The sequence below is a fragment of the Gymnoscopelus microlampas genome (genome assembly GCF_963454915.1).
Source record: "Gymnoscopelus microlampas genome assembly, chromosome: 24".
Classification (NCBI taxonomy): Eukaryota; Metazoa; Chordata; class Actinopteri; order Myctophiformes; family Myctophidae; genus Gymnoscopelus; species Gymnoscopelus microlampas.
This window is the reverse complement of record NC_139961.1, coordinates 34,971,350-34,986,912: the sequence shown is the minus strand read 5'-3', so window position 1 is coordinate 34,986,912 and position 15,563 is coordinate 34,971,350. Positions and strand designations below refer to the sequence as shown.

Genomic DNA, 15,563 nt, shown 5'->3' with positions numbered 1-15,563 from the left:
GGGTCAAACATTTCATATTTTCAGCAAATATATTTAGTGTAGATAGAAAACAGGAGTTTAAGAGTCAATTAAGAGTTTATGTGGATGTTTGATTCTTGATATTTTTCATTTCAGCCTCACTGGTGTATCTCCATTTGCTGGAGAGAATGACAGAGTCACTGTGTTAAACATCCGCAATGCCAACGTAGCGTTTGAGGAGAGCATGTTCTCTGACCTCTGCAAAGAGGCCAGGGGATTTATCATCAAGCTCTTGGTGGTAGACAGGCTGTAAGTAACTTGATGAGGTCTAGTTTCACTGCTCTGACACACAGGGTCATTTTCACAAACAGTTGAATGCCATTTAAGATCAATCTCAATTATTGTTACCGCTGTCTAAGTGATACCTAATGGAGGCAGAAATGCTCTTAATATTATGTTCACCATCTCCTAGGAGGCCCAGTGCAGTTGAGTGCCTTCGCCATCCTTGGTTCAAGGTAAGTTATATTTTGAGAAATGAATCTTATTAAGCTCTCCATATATTTTGATTTTAGGCCAAGGATTTTGCAAATTGCTATTTTTATTGCTTTTGGAAAATGGTTCAAGTGTTTAAGTTCTCTATTAAACAGAGTACCCGGGTTAGTGTACTGTGAACTTACCTCTTCTTTTGTATGTTGCAGTCGTCAGCAAACAAAAGCATCAGCACGGCAACGCTGAAGCAAGTTCTGTCCAGAAGACGGTGGCAGGTATGGCATTTTCAATCAAAAAGGTAGACCGTATTAATGTTGTCACAAATTCATGTGGCCTTGAAAAGAAAGGAATCAGACTCAATGCGGCTGACACTATAGTGCGGTCCTCAGAATTACTTAATGTGCAACACAGACTGCACATTCATACAGTTATTACACACAGACCTCCCTCTTACCATGTCCTAACCTGTCTTTTCTGATGACAGCGCTCCCTCATCAGCTACAAATCCAAGATGGTAATGAGGACCATTCCAGAGCTCCTTAATGACTCAACCAACCACATCTCCATCGCTGTGGCACGGCATCTGAAAGAAGGCTCTCCACCACCCTCCTCATCCTCGGACTCTGATGAAGATGTAGACGAGCTGCCTTTTATTCCCATGCCGTTGTCCATGGTCTTCTCTGGCTCAAGGGTGTCCCTCAACGAGATCCCTGGGGATGAAGATGTTATTGGGTGGTCAAATGGGGCCATCGAAGAAACAAGTGAAAAAGGGGACAGAGAGGAGGCGGGGGGAAGGGGAGGGACCAATGAGACGATGATGGAGGAAGAGATGAGTGTCGATGATGAGGAGAAAGCTGTGAAGACTAAACGAGTTCCCCTTAAAAAAGGATCCAGCGTGGAATTGGATGGGGACTCACTGATAAAAGCCAGGAGGGCTACCATGAGGAGGGGCAGCTCTGCTGATTCGGCCCTGCTTCTACATGTTGATGATGAAGAGGTCGATGCCAACAAGGATTCTGAAACAAGCAAAAACAGCCTGAAAAAGGCAATTTCCATGGAGCTGCCGAATCGCAGTCCAAGCCCTGGTGGGGTCAAGTTGAGCCAGGAGGACTACGCTCTGAAACTGGAGTTAATGCGACAGCGGCTACTCCGGGGAGGAAGTGCCGACAAGAAGATGAGTGGTTTGCGAGGCCCCTTGTTTGAAACTCTGGGTATGGACGATGAGAGGAGTACCGGGTCTCTCGATCGGAATTTGAGGAGATCCAGAGTGGGGCCACCATCACTCACCCGAGCTGCGTCTTCTGAAACTCCTGGAGATGATACGCCAAAGACCAAAGTTTTCAAAAAAAGTGCCTCCTTCAGTCAAGGGGATTCGGAGCCCATGCCCCTACACAGACGGTTCGGAGCTCCATTGGAGATCCCATCAGCAAGCCAGGGCAGCATGGAAGGAATGAAGCTCAAAGAAGCCACTTCAATGTCAGCGCTAACAGAGCAAACCACGGTTGACTCCATGCCTGCCTCGCCAACAGACAGCAATTCCTTCATTCTACCCTCCCCGGGCACAGTGGACCAACAGTTAAAGCAGAAAGACAATGAACTGGAAGAGATTGAAAGTAGTGAAGAGAATGATGCAGAAGAGATGCCATTATCAACAAAAGACAGCTTAGAAATGGCAAATAAACCATCAGTTACTTTGTATTCACAAGCTCCGATAATTGTTATAGAGGAACATGATGATGAAAAACAAGCAGAGGAAAAGCAGGAAATAAATACTAATCAAGAAGTAGAAAAAGACCAGCATTCTCCCAGAGATGCACCTTCACCAAGCAGACCATCATCTGCATACGCAAGTGTTATTCAAAGCATTGTGGTGCCACCTGTAAAGTCTGACCAAAACCACTCCACAACGACTCCTGCAACCACTACAGCCACACTTGAGAAAACCAAATCCGGCAGTGCCACTTCATTACCTGAACACCCTGCTGTTTATGCCAAGGTGGCATCTACTGACCGCCCTGGGAGTGCTGCATCCACATCCTCTGCCTCTGATCGTCCTACCACCCCCCATCAACCTGTACTCAGAACTGACATCAAAGACATTGACTCAGAGGAGGTCTTTGAATCCAAGTTTAAGAAACGGGAATCATCTTTGACCCGTGGCTTGCGGAGACTGACGGGAAACAAATCGGAGGAGAAATCACCCGTGCTAGGCCGGAAGGCCGGTGAGGGTGGTGAGGAGGTTTACAGACCAGGGCCATTGGGATCACCTCTTGAGATGGTAACCAGAGGACTTCAAGAGAAATCTAAATCTGTACAAGATCTGAGGGAAGATGAAAAGGAGTCGGGGTTGGGGCGAATTGGACGATTCTCTTTGCGGACCAAGAGGTCGTCTTCAGTTGACAAAAAAGTAGAGAAACAAAAAGAAGAGAAGGTAAAGGAGGACAAGGCTCAGAAGGGAAGAGAAGCTTCTCCCGGCAAGCGAAGAGTCACTTGGGCCATTGGTCGAAGTAAGTCCCTGGATACTAAAGAGCTGGACAGTGCAGTGGCACAGGGGCACTTGGATGAGAAAGAACAACGAAAGATGGAAGAATCGTCTGTTTTTGCCATGCGGCGTAAGTTTGAGTCAAAAGTAGCAGGCATCTCTGCCAAAATAAGGACCCAGTCAGATGATAGGAAGGAGGCTAAGAAGAGTGCTGAAGAGGGTATTCAGAAAGATCCAGAACAAAAGGATCAGAAGAAGGTGAGCGATTCTCCAGTCCTGGCAATGCGGCATAAGTTCGAGAACAAGGTGGCAGGAATATCCACAAAATTCCGGAGTCAGTCTGAGGAGAGAAGAACTGAAACAGAAGCAAAATCGGAGGGGAAAAGAACTCCTCTGTTCACCCGTCATCGTCATTCCCAATCAGAGGGACGTGGACTCAAAGGAATGGGCATTCCTGAGAATCAGCTAGCTAAACAGACGGATGCTGGTGCCTCAAAGGAGTCGATAGAGTCCACTACAAGCAGTCATTCCGAAAAAGTCTCCCACACTGCAGAGGGTGACAGGCGATCACGCTGGGACAGGTGGGGTTTGACCAGGAGCAAGAAAGACAAAACCCCCTCCCAAACGGATCTGCCTTCATCTGTCCCCAAAGAAGACGACACCCCAGAAGGTCAACAGTTCACCCGCTCTGCATCAGATTTCCCTCCCGTGTTCCACATCAAGCTGAGAGATCATGTCTTATTGGAAGGAGATCCTGTCACCCTCAGCTGTCTTCCAGCCGGCAGTCCACATCCACAAATTTCATGGCAGAAAGGTATGATAAGATTTTATTTTCAAAACCATATACATCCCCAAATCTAGCTTGGCTGTTATTTCTGCTCAGATACAATGGAGCCACTGCAGGGAGAAAATAAATGCAGTAAATCTCTAAGATTTTTATACTTGTATTTTTAATATGCTTAAACATTTATTGTGGCCTGATCTTTTGTTTTCCAGATAAGAAACCACTGGACGTGGATGGCAGAATGAACCTGATCTCCCATCCAGACGGCAGGCAGCTTCTTATGATCATGAGAACAACTCGACAGGATGCTGGGCTTTACGAATGTGTGGCCGTGAACCCAATAGGCACCATCAACAGCTCCTGCACATTGTCCCTAGCTTGTAAGTAGCTTGTCACCGGGTGTAACAAAGATTATCATTGTTAAATGCCATGTTAATGCTTAAAAAAAAAGAATGATAAGCATGATAAGCATTTTTTTTACATTTCAAATATAATTTGTGCTGTCATTTCGCAAAGTGGGCACAGTCTCTGCTCTGTCTTTGTATTAAATTGAGACAAAGCTCATTCCTTCATGAATACTAAATTAATGAGTCTACAGTACGTGGAGCCAGTCAGTACAAATCTGTCTTGAGAGATTAGTCGGTACCAAATGAGCAAATACTATATTTGTCTTCATAATGTGATGTATCATTGAGGATTTCACATAATTGAATTTAAATTAGAGTGTGAACAATATGACTATTAATGCCGTCGATATGAATATTAATGTCTGTGTCTAATGGCTGTTCCCACATTAATCACATAATTCATGTGATTGAATGGCACTTTGCTGCAATTATGTTGTTGTTGATGACTGGAGTCATCTGTGGTGGATTGCTCTGTGCAAACAACAACAAAAATAAGCTACATTAAATTATTACCAGCCTTGTTCAGAGGAGCAAGGTGATTTGAAAGGCTCCAGTGGCAAGCAACGCCTTTGGTACGTCAGGTGCAATATGTTGTTTTTCACCATTATTTCCCGTGACTTGGGGTTGAATCAGTCCAGGGACGCGAGCCATGGGGTGTTATTAATCTGGAGCACTGACGCTGTTTGCTGCTGTTATTCTGGCAGCAAATCCAGCAGATCATTACCCCTCAAGGCCTGGCCCACTTATTAACCACAGCAAGCCACCTTCATACAGCACATGTAAAATCATGTTAGTGTCAGGTTTGATTAGGCATAACAGCAAAACCAGCGCTATGGCCTGTGTTTTGTATCATTCGCCCCCTCTTAAAATGAACATTCTGTCATTGACATATTTTTTTGGGTGATGGTGAATTATGTATTAGATGTTCAGCAGTTACGGCTTCTTGTTGGTTCTCACATTAATCAGCAGTTGCTCCTGTGAAATGTAACATCTTGTTATTGACGACTTTTAAGGGTGATGAATTATGTATCATTTCGCTCAAAGCTATTTGACCTCTTGAATCTTGACGGTCTGAAGTATATAATCGTTCTTTCCCCCTGCGTGAAATCAAGTTGATGTGAATCTGGTGCAGGATTATTGAGGGAATGCACAGATGAGCGTGATGGTGATATTATGCTTGAGGATGAATCCGGAGTATCAGATTATGTTATTATCATCTGTTATCATCTCTTGTCCTGTTTTTCTGTGGTAGATGGAACACGTTTCCCCTGAAGTGACATTCAATTCTACCATGTAAACTGGTGCATTTCTATAGTGATTTTATCAAAAGCGCTTTACGAAGTGCATTTCATTCACCCATTCATTCACACACCAACAGCAGAGGATATCGAACCGGGAACCTTCTGATTCCCAAGCGGCCACTCTCCCTCCTTTAGCAGGCCCTTGCACCTTATAAATACATCTATGCTTCACTAGCAGGAGTTACAGTATTATTTAAACACAGTGATTAGCCGCCAGACTTTAACCACATGAACCCTAGCGTCCCTATTATGGTGTGAATATTCAGCAAAAATAGACAATCTGCAAGCTCACACAAGTTGTGCGCTTGCAGAGATTGTAGAGCTTTGGTATAGAGAAGAAAAAAGAGGGGCCTAGTATAGATTATAGGCGGACACCAGTCAACAAAGTATATAGGGTTTAACCCATTCAATCTGGGAACGCATCTGCAAATGTCTTCTAAATCCTAACAGGTTTCTGAAAAACGTATGCTGCTAAATATCAGTGGTGCTCAAACTTTTTCATGTCAAGGACCACCAAAGATTATATGTATTTGGCCATGGACCCCCATCTCAAAATATTTTGTTCCAGGGACCCCCAGCAGCAAAAGATTTGAGTAATGTTTGCTTTAAAAAATATTTATATTCAAAGATTTTCACACATCTTCACGATTTTTCAAAAATACCAGATCAGTGCCGCGCTATGAGCTTGTATATTTTTTAATAGACAAAGAAATCTAAAAAATGACACAGATGCGTTCCTGGATTGAATGTGTTAAGTGGTTAATTTATTTCCCCTACTTTTTTCACCTGATCCCACCATTGATACTTAACGTTCTTTACCACCTCATATCCACCCTCCTTCCACCCATTCCCATATATTGCTCTCTCCAAGGTGTCCCTAAACGACCAGGAACCCCTGAGATTCCCCAGACATACAACAACACCGCCCTGGTGCTCTGGAAACCTGCGGACACCAAGGCACCGTGCACCTATACCCTGGAGAGGAGGACAGAGGGTGAGTTGTCATTTACCAGTATACTATATATATATAATACTATACAGTACACTACCGTGTCTACCTTGTAGCATAAAGTGGGTACGGCCTAGCGTTAGGGCTCTAATCACTGCATTGCTCAAGGGGGTAGGGTGTAAAACTCGGGTGGTAGGTATATAAAAAATAAATAAATTAATTAATTATCATTATATATCAAATTGGGTATATGCTTTTAAACTTTGGAAGTTTACCTTGATTATGTTCTATGACATTTCAACATTTAGAATTAATTCAGCAACTTCTTGCACAGAAGTGTGTGATATCCAAAGAATGAGTGCTTCTGTGGTCTATTTTAAAATGCGGGAAAAAAACCTGACCCTGAAATGTCATTGAAAACTGGAAATCAATATCTCTGATTAGAGGTAGTGAAGATTAACTTGGAGCAATATAGATTAGAGGATTTGTCAGTATCTATCAATTTACACATGGAAGATAAGTTGTATAGCAGGGCATGACATTTGTAATTGCCACCTGGTGCTTGTGGGATCAAATCACTTCAATCTGCTCTGACAGAAGTAATTTCATCACAGCTATTTTCGCTTATTTTGTGCAACAATGTCATACGACAAAGTATAAAATAGGCCATTCATTTATGAATGGAGATGCAAGTTTTCTGCCTGATAGAGACTTATATAATTTGCTCAAATAAAGGTATGCTCATCAAAACTAGCAACACTAGAAAGCTCAGAGGGGCAGCATCTAGTACAGTTCTTATTTGCTTATTATTGTTTTCAAATCCAAAATCGCCATTCACACATAGATGGTTCAGTGCAACAATATCAGAATACTATTTGTTATTACACACAATGACTCATTTTCAAACATTAGTTTCATAATATGGTGAGGCAGAATGACTAAATAATTTAAATATTTTTTATGTTTTTCAGGCAGATAGTTTTAGTTATTTTATTTAGTTTCTCGAATTGCCCCTCTCACCACATTCCAGTTGTAGCTGGTAGCTCTGTTCCATCTGTTTCACAACACTGCTCTCTAGGGTTTAGTGTTAGAACTGCAGCCAATAAATTGCCATGTTGAAAAACCCATAGATTTATTTGGAAATGTACTTAGTTGTATAAATCTTGTTTTCTTTTTTCTCCTTTCTTAGTGTTGTGAAAACCTTAATGTGAATTCTGGTTAAATGTGAACAGAGGACACAAAATAGGGCTTAATTGGTTATGTTTTGTTTTCAATAATAATATAAATCTAACTTGTTACTAAAGTTTGCAAATAATTGTAGTGGTGTCAAAAGCAAACTCAGTGCTTGCTTCTGAGTTTTAGTGGAGTATAATTATTGTAAAAAAAAAAAAAAAGAAAGAAAAAAAAAGAAGCAAAGAAAAGTGAAAGTCTCTCTCCCATATTTCCTCTCTACAGGAGATGTGACCTGGCTGATCGTGGCCACTGGAGTGGTGGACTGCTACTACAATGTCACAGACCTGCCAACAGGGGGCACCTTTAGGTTCAGAGTCGCCTGCGTCAACAAAGCTGGACAGGGACCTTACAGCAACCTGTCTCCTAAAATCACCTTAAACCCATCAGGTATCATATACATCCACAAAGAGACAGACATGTGAAGTACATAATTATGTACTATTAGAGTGATGTGAAAACTATAAAATCAACGTTTTATTAAAACTATCATAATGATAATAAGGTAGCAGACTAGCACAAAATCACGCAGATTCAAAAGTGGGAAGCAGTTTTTGAAAATGATGTGACACAATGTGACTTTTATTTTTTACACACAACTTCTCCCTGTGTGTGTGTTATTTATACGTTGTTTGTTATTTGCAGTGGGAGGGGGCTCACCTCCAGTGGCCGTTGTACAGACAGTCCCAACCCCGCCAATGGTCACCTCCTCCATAACGATTCCTCCCCTCAAAACAGTCCAGAGCCGTGCTTCCACTAAATCCGTCACTGTCGTCTCCTGGTCCTCTGCCTCCCCCAAACAACCCCCTGCTCCCTCCCCTCCACCGACCACCACACTCCCTTCATCCCAGACAGCGACCGCGCCCACTCCTCCATCCTCAGCATCCTCCATCCCCGCAATGAAATCCGCTCCGGCGCAATCTGCCGGCGTCGTTCAGGATGTTCACGCCGGCAGGCCAAACCCCAGCCTCCCCTCTCCTCAGGCGGTCAAGACTCCACCCATGGTCCTCCCGAAGCCCCAAAAACCCAACATCAACGTGGTGTCACCCATGACCCAGAGCCCGCCTTTGTCACCGCCCCCGCTTCTCATCACCCCTCCGTCCTCGCCCACCAAACCCACCCCGGCCTCCGCGGTGCCTTCGTACAGCCCGCCGGCTGCCACCGCTCGTGTGGCTCCCACCCAAGTGTCGGCTCCCTCCTTCTCCCCCCATGTGCTCCAGATGTCCAGCCTCAGTCCCCTCGCTGAGGGGGTGAACACCCCCTCCAGAGGGACCCCCTCGGGACGCGTCACGCCCGCCAATGTTCTCCGACAAGGGGTGCCCCAGAAACCCTACACCTTCCTGGATGAGAAAGCGAGGTGAGAGGCCTGCAGTATGGAAAGTCACTATGAGCAAACGGGAAATTTCATCTCTGCTATTGGAATTCTTAACATTAAGCACAATTTGTTTTACAGTTTTAGCAACTAGATGCATTTTCCTTCTAATCTTCTAACTTTGTGGGAGTTTTCTGTGTATGGATATGTTTACATTCATTATTTCACTCGTGCAGACCCTAGTTACCTAGTTACCTAGTTATTATTACCTTAAAATTGTACGACATTAACTTTTTTTGATATTTAGAACGCTATAATATTTGCATTCAGTGCAGCAGCTTTGGAGAGAGGAAGCACCTGCCCCTTAAATTGATTATTGGCACCTCCATCAATTACATGAAAAGCACTACCAGTGGCCAAAAAATCTATTCAGTTGAAATTTAACAAAGCTTTATTGTCTATCTTCAGGGGTCGGTTCGGCGTCATCCGTGACTGCCGGGAAAACGCGACTGGCAAAGTCTACATGGCGAAGATCGTCCCTTACGACCAGGAGAGCAAGCCAGCAATACTGAAGGAGTACGAGATCCTCAAGAGTCTTCACAATGACAAGGTGATGGCTCTGCACGAGGCCTACGTCACGCCTCGCTACCTGGTGCTGGTCGCTGAATACTGCACAGGCAAAGAACTCCTCTACAGCCTCGTAGACAGGTAGGATGGAACTCAGTCAAATGTTCATTTAACCCATTGAGACCTGAAGCTGATTCTACATGTCTCCTAAATCTCAACAGTATTCTCAAAAACGTATGTTTCTATATCAGTGGTGCTCAATCTTTTTCATGTGAAGGACCCCCAAAATTATATGTATTTGGTCGTCGACCCCATCAAAATATTTTGTTCCAGGGACCCCCAGAAGCCAAGATTTGAGTTAAAAATGATCGCTTCAAAAATATATATATTCAAAGATTTGCACACATTTTCACGATTTTTCAAAAATAGCAGATCTACAAGCTCGTTGCCGCGCTATGAGCTTGTATATCTGCTATTTTTGAATAGCCAAAGTGTAAAATAATGCTTTTTAGCTCAAATCTAAAAATGACACAGTTCCAGGTCTTATATAATGGAAAATGTTGCCAATTTTCAACCTAAATCCCATTGCTGATCAATAAAGCACTATAATAAAGTGCATTATTGATCTCCTCAAATCAAATCAATGGGATTTAGGTTGAAGATTGGCAACATTTTCTAAGTGTGAGATTGTATGAATGTATCCAAATGGACCCTTTGGAACCATTTGGTTACATTTGTACACACTCACAGAATTGCAAATGGATAAATTAACACTGAGGATTTTACTGTGAAGCGTAAACATTCTCTTTCTCTCATTTGTGTCTTTGTCTAATGTCTTTCTCTAACACGCACACGCACACGCGCGCGCGCGCACACACACACACACACACACACACACACACACACACACACACACACACACACACACACACACACACACACACACACACACACACACACACACACAGATACACATACTCTTCAAACAGGAGGCATCATTCTCTAGTTATATCCCATCGGGAAAGTGCAAAATACTTAGTTAGCTAACACTGCAATGTGGATTAATGGAGATGGTATGGTGATGGTAGCCAGATAGCACAGTAAGCAGCTACTGTCTTTAATCCTATCGCTGCTGAATTATGAGAATATATTTAAGACAAATCCATCTAGAAATGATAAATTCACCACCTATATGGTTCCTAATGATGTTGCTGGCTAGCCAACCTGTATCCTTAATGAAGCATCCTCATTCTTCCATGCACACACACACGCACGTACAGTACATACACACAGACACACACACACAATCACTGAGACACACAGAAACACTTCCCAGGCCGGGGACTGTACAGTATATTCACTAAGTGGACGTTTCTTTTGCTCAGCTTAGCTTAACTCAGCATAACTCTTCATTCAAATCTTCATTAGTCAACATCAATGTTTAATGTGGGTTAATGGAAATGGTATGAGGATGGTAGCCAGTTTTTGGCTGAGGTCCCAAGTCTTTAAATCCAGCCCCTGGACACTAAGAATATCCTTTATCAGCGAATATTAGGTCATTGGACTTCTACCATTACAGTGTAAGCTTAACTTATTTTAACTCTCTATATACTTTGTAAACTAATAATACTTAATTGACCGCTCTTTCCCCCCCCAATGTGTCACATTGTGACACGTTGTGAGCATGTAGATCTGCTATTTTCTGCAAAAATCCCCCACAAAATAGGGATGCTAGGGTTCAAAAAGGAAGAGCTGCCAGGATGGAAACCTCACCAAATAATACATTTGGAGCTTGATCCGGTGTGCAGACTGGACTCTATTGCTTTTCGACATTTGCTTCTGCCTAGCAACTGGCATTTTAAACTGTGGACGTGCATGCTTTATTTACTTGTAAATTGACATTTTCCCCATGTCAGGTTCCGTTACTCTGAGGATGACGTGGTGGGCTACCTGGTTCAGATCCTCCAGGGCCTGGAGTATCTCCACAATCGACGTGTCCTCCATCTGGACCTCAGACCGGACAACATCATGGTGACCAACCTCAACGTTATCAAGATAGTGGACTTTGGGAGTGCTCAGACCTTCAACCCCCTCAGCCTCAAACAGTACGAGTCCTCATCAGGAACGCTGGAGTATATGGGTGAGGAACAATGAAGTCACAACTCACAAGTGATTCACTTTTCCTCAGTGACCTCACAGCATCCGGTATTACGGTCAGTCAAGAATGTACCAGGTCGGGGCTTCAGATTTGATTACAGTAGATCAGGCAACCAATGATGGCACAGGACTTGAAAATGTTAGTTAGGTTGAACCTTGAACTGTGAAACCTTGAGGTTATTCTTATTATAGACCAAATACCAATCAATAAATGCAATTCACACAAAAAAATAGCAATACAAATATCACATTTGCCAAACTTGAATATTTCTCTATGCAACTGGTTTGATCGCAGAGAATAGAATAGTTTTCATTGTCTCCGCCAGGAGACTATGTTTTCGTTCTCGTCCTTCCGTGTGTCCACCAAGCTAACATTGGTCAAGCTTCACGTGACACGTGACAATATGTTGAAAGGGTGTGCTTTGATTGGCTAGCGAGACGCATGATGAAATAGAGGCCTATAAATAGGTGTGTCACTTCAAAAGATCATTTATATCTTTTGAAGTGAGGTAAGACAGGATTAATCAGGAACAGTACTGGCGGAGGGAGGCCTGTGCTCCGAGGAGCACATTTTCTAGTTGATTATGTGATTATGACACAATGGAAACAAACTGAATGGATTGGAATAGAACACATACTTTATTGGTTGCGGCATTTCATTAATCTTGGCTCCTACTTATATGATCCAGCTCCTGAGATGCTGAAAGGTGACCTGGTGGGACCCCCTGCGGATGTATGGACCTTGGGAGTTGTCGCCTTTATTATGTGAGTACTGTAGAAGTCATCCCAGATACCTCTTGCACTGTCTCAAAGAAGAGGCTAAGGATTAGTATTACCTAATTTATATTGTTAAAAGAAATGCACAGAAGTTGATCAAGATAAGATTGACAAAATTGTCTTTGCTGTTTAAATAAAAGCTCAATCTTTACACATATCAGAGAATGCATTTATTTATTATTATTATTTATTTGGAAGGACAAATTTACTCTTATCAAAACTACGATCTACTGTGTTTTTTCGATGACTAGGCTTAGTGGCAAACTGCCTTTTGAAGAAAAGGACCCCCTGACGACGGAAGCCAGAATCCATATGGCGAAGTTTGAGCCGACCAAACTGTACCCGAATGTGTCCCAAAGTGCCTCTGCCTTTCTCAAGAAGATGTTGAGTAGCTACCCTTGGTAAGTGATAATTTAATTTAAGGAATAATCTCTCAGGGTTCTTGGGTGGCACACTGGCGCCTGGGTAAAGCACCTGCCCACCACTATGGAGTCTAGCAGTTTGAATCCACCATGGTGCATCTGGCTTGCCAGGCATCGATACGAACACAATTGGCTGTGTTGAGGACTCCTCACTGGCATGTGAGCCAGTACTGCACAACAGCAATGGCAAGCTGTGGGAGGAATTAATAACCATAATGAAATTGGGACTAAAAAATAGGAACTAAAAAAGAAAAATACACCACCGCTATTCTACCATATCTACCGTATGTCTTTATCGATAGGAGTAATGACCAACACAAGGTGATAACTCATTCTTTGTATCGCCAAGGCAAGGAAATCAAATGCACTGCAGATTCCCCATGCAGTGACAACCCCGCAGACATACGTACAACTACATCCATTATAACCTCAGCCACTAGTGGCTACCTGCGGCTATGACCTTGGGAAATTCTCAAGAACCAAGCCTTCACCATGAATTCTGGGTATTGTAGGATCAGACAGCAGAGTGCCATGTTGAGAATAAAACAGAAACATTGTTCTATTTAATTTAGTAAAAATGCTTTTGCATCGATCGACACAGGTAATATCACAAATTTTACAGTGGATTATTACATTAGTTTACATAAAGCATTTAGCTGATGCTGTTGTCCATAGTGTTTTGCAGTGAATGAGCAGCTCACTGCAGTATATTGTCTTGATTGGCTGAGAGGATTCTACTGACAGATTACAATATGTCTGTTTTATTTCAGGTGCAAAATAGTGAGAAATTGTTTCAGTCAAGCAACCATCTTCAATACATCCATCTTTTCTGACGCTACATTTGTATTTGTTGAAATCTATGCCCCCACAAAACCCAAGCTTGGATATTGGTTGGGTTGATTTTTATGAATAATAATAATAATAATAATAATAATAAATGTGTTTTGTTCAGCTGAATGTTACATACATAAAGCAATGTTGTTGTCATTGCTCAGTCTGCCTTGTGTCAACTCTTGTGTTTACTGTGTGTCCAGGGCTCGTCCGACCACGAAGGACTGCTTCACCCACGCTTGGCTGCAGGACTCCTACCTGATGAAGCTGAGAAGGCAGACTCTTACCTTCACCACCAGCCGCCTCAAAGAGTTCCTGGTGGAACAGCACAGCCGTCGCACCGACGGTGCCACCAAACACAAGGTCCTGCTGCGGACCTACCAGAGCTCGCCCCAAACCCAGACCTCTGACACCTCGCCGCGCTGCCCTGACCCTAAATGAAGTGTTGGTGTCAGTTAGAACTACGTAGCAGGCAGAACCATTGCGGCGAATGCAGATGTGCCCACAGCGAAACCAAGTGACATCTTCTTGCATCTCCTGTCCAGAAACTGTTCTGAAGTCCCACTGCTGCATAGCAAAAATGTCTACGAAGCTCCTAGAGGAAATGGCACTACAGATGGGCATGTGGTTCAGTCATAGAGTTATAAACAGTATAGCCCTATGGATTCATTACCTACAGGACCCTCTCATGTAGGAGATTGTGGCAGGATCATTTCAGCTCTAGTAGGATTCCACGGTTAAATGAAAAACATACCCAGAGGGGAACAAGGTAGACTCTCATTTGAAGTGGGTATGAAAACGAGAATGTCACCAGGATTATGGATTTTGTCTTTCTTTGATTGGCTGCACGATGTTTTGTGTCTTTTGATTCACAGAATTCTGTCGCATTGTGAATTCTGAAATTGCATATCGATATTTGGTTTAAATGAACATTGCTCTCCACTTTGCACGATCAGCTTGAAAACATGTATATCAATACCTTTTTTTTGCGCACAGTCTTGTTCATATCACCAAATTTGGTATTAAACTACTCTTGTGAAGGTACCATGATTTAAGCTGCTAATTTATTTTGCATTTAATTACACATTTTAAAATCACCAAAACAAAACAAAAATATTCTGTTTTTCAAACTTGTTTACTTTTTTCCATGTTAATTTATTTGCATGAGTGTGCGTGCCAGCATTTTTGATTCACTTTCCAAATATGTTATCATCAGAACAAGGTAAACATGGGGACTGTGTTCGTGGACGGTGTTCATAGGATTCACACAATAAAGATGAAACTTCATAGAGTAACCTAGCAATTACAGTTTGTGGTTCAAAATATCGTTCTGTGGTTAATAACTGAAGTTAACTGTCAATAAGGTTGTATGAGAAACATACGTCAATAATGTAGATATCGGTTTACTAGGAAAAGTCATACACACTGTTAAGTTACTGTGGTTTCTCAGTATTATCCATTGGTTGGTCAAGTTGCTCCAAGCATGATCACCCGATCAGTGCCTCAAATGGATAAATATCCACAATGATTTATCTTGTAAATGTGTTATTACTGCTACAGTACCAGTTCACAATAGATCTGTTTATTGGTTTAAATAAAGCAAAGGTTTGATTATATTGACCTATTTGGACATCATACTGTTATAGATTCTTAAATACATAAGTACATACATATACAGATACATGCACATGCATTAATACATTAACATACTTGCATACATAGTACATGCACAGTCCTTGTAAGAATAGAATGTCTTGTGAATTGCTCTGTTGAATTTTGTATGAATTTGAACGGTTGAAGATTTGTAAATGTAACAATTTGCGGTGTTTATATGTGGGGAAAAAAGTTTAAAAATGTTTTTATGATATAGAATGTAATAAACTTGATACAATTGGAA

The 15,563-nt window shown here is 42.3% G+C and overlaps 1 protein-coding gene across 1 annotated transcript in view; it reads left to right on the top strand.

Moving 5' to 3' along the window:
- Window positions 1-15,563, top strand: part of spega (striated muscle enriched protein kinase a) — a 77,044-nt gene extending 61,481 nt beyond the window's left edge. Inside the window, exons 31-43 of the mRNA XM_084050647.1 lie at window positions 115-267; window positions 431-473; window positions 657-722; window positions 932-3,743; window positions 3,926-4,093; window positions 6,293-6,415; window positions 7,826-7,990; window positions 8,246-8,957; window positions 9,381-9,620; window positions 11,396-11,619; window positions 12,326-12,401; window positions 12,665-12,814; window positions 13,870-15,563. Coding sequence (XP_083906773.1) covers window positions 115-267; window positions 431-473; window positions 657-722; window positions 932-3,743; window positions 3,926-4,093; window positions 6,293-6,415; window positions 7,826-7,990; window positions 8,246-8,957; window positions 9,381-9,620; window positions 11,396-11,619; window positions 12,326-12,401; window positions 12,665-12,814; window positions 13,870-14,107 — 5,170 coding nt within the window. The 3' untranslated portion in view covers window positions 14,108-15,563. The remainder of the gene's footprint in view (window positions 1-114; window positions 268-430; window positions 474-656; window positions 723-931; window positions 3,744-3,925; window positions 4,094-6,292; window positions 6,416-7,825; window positions 7,991-8,245; window positions 8,958-9,380; window positions 9,621-11,395; window positions 11,620-12,325; window positions 12,402-12,664; window positions 12,815-13,869) is intronic.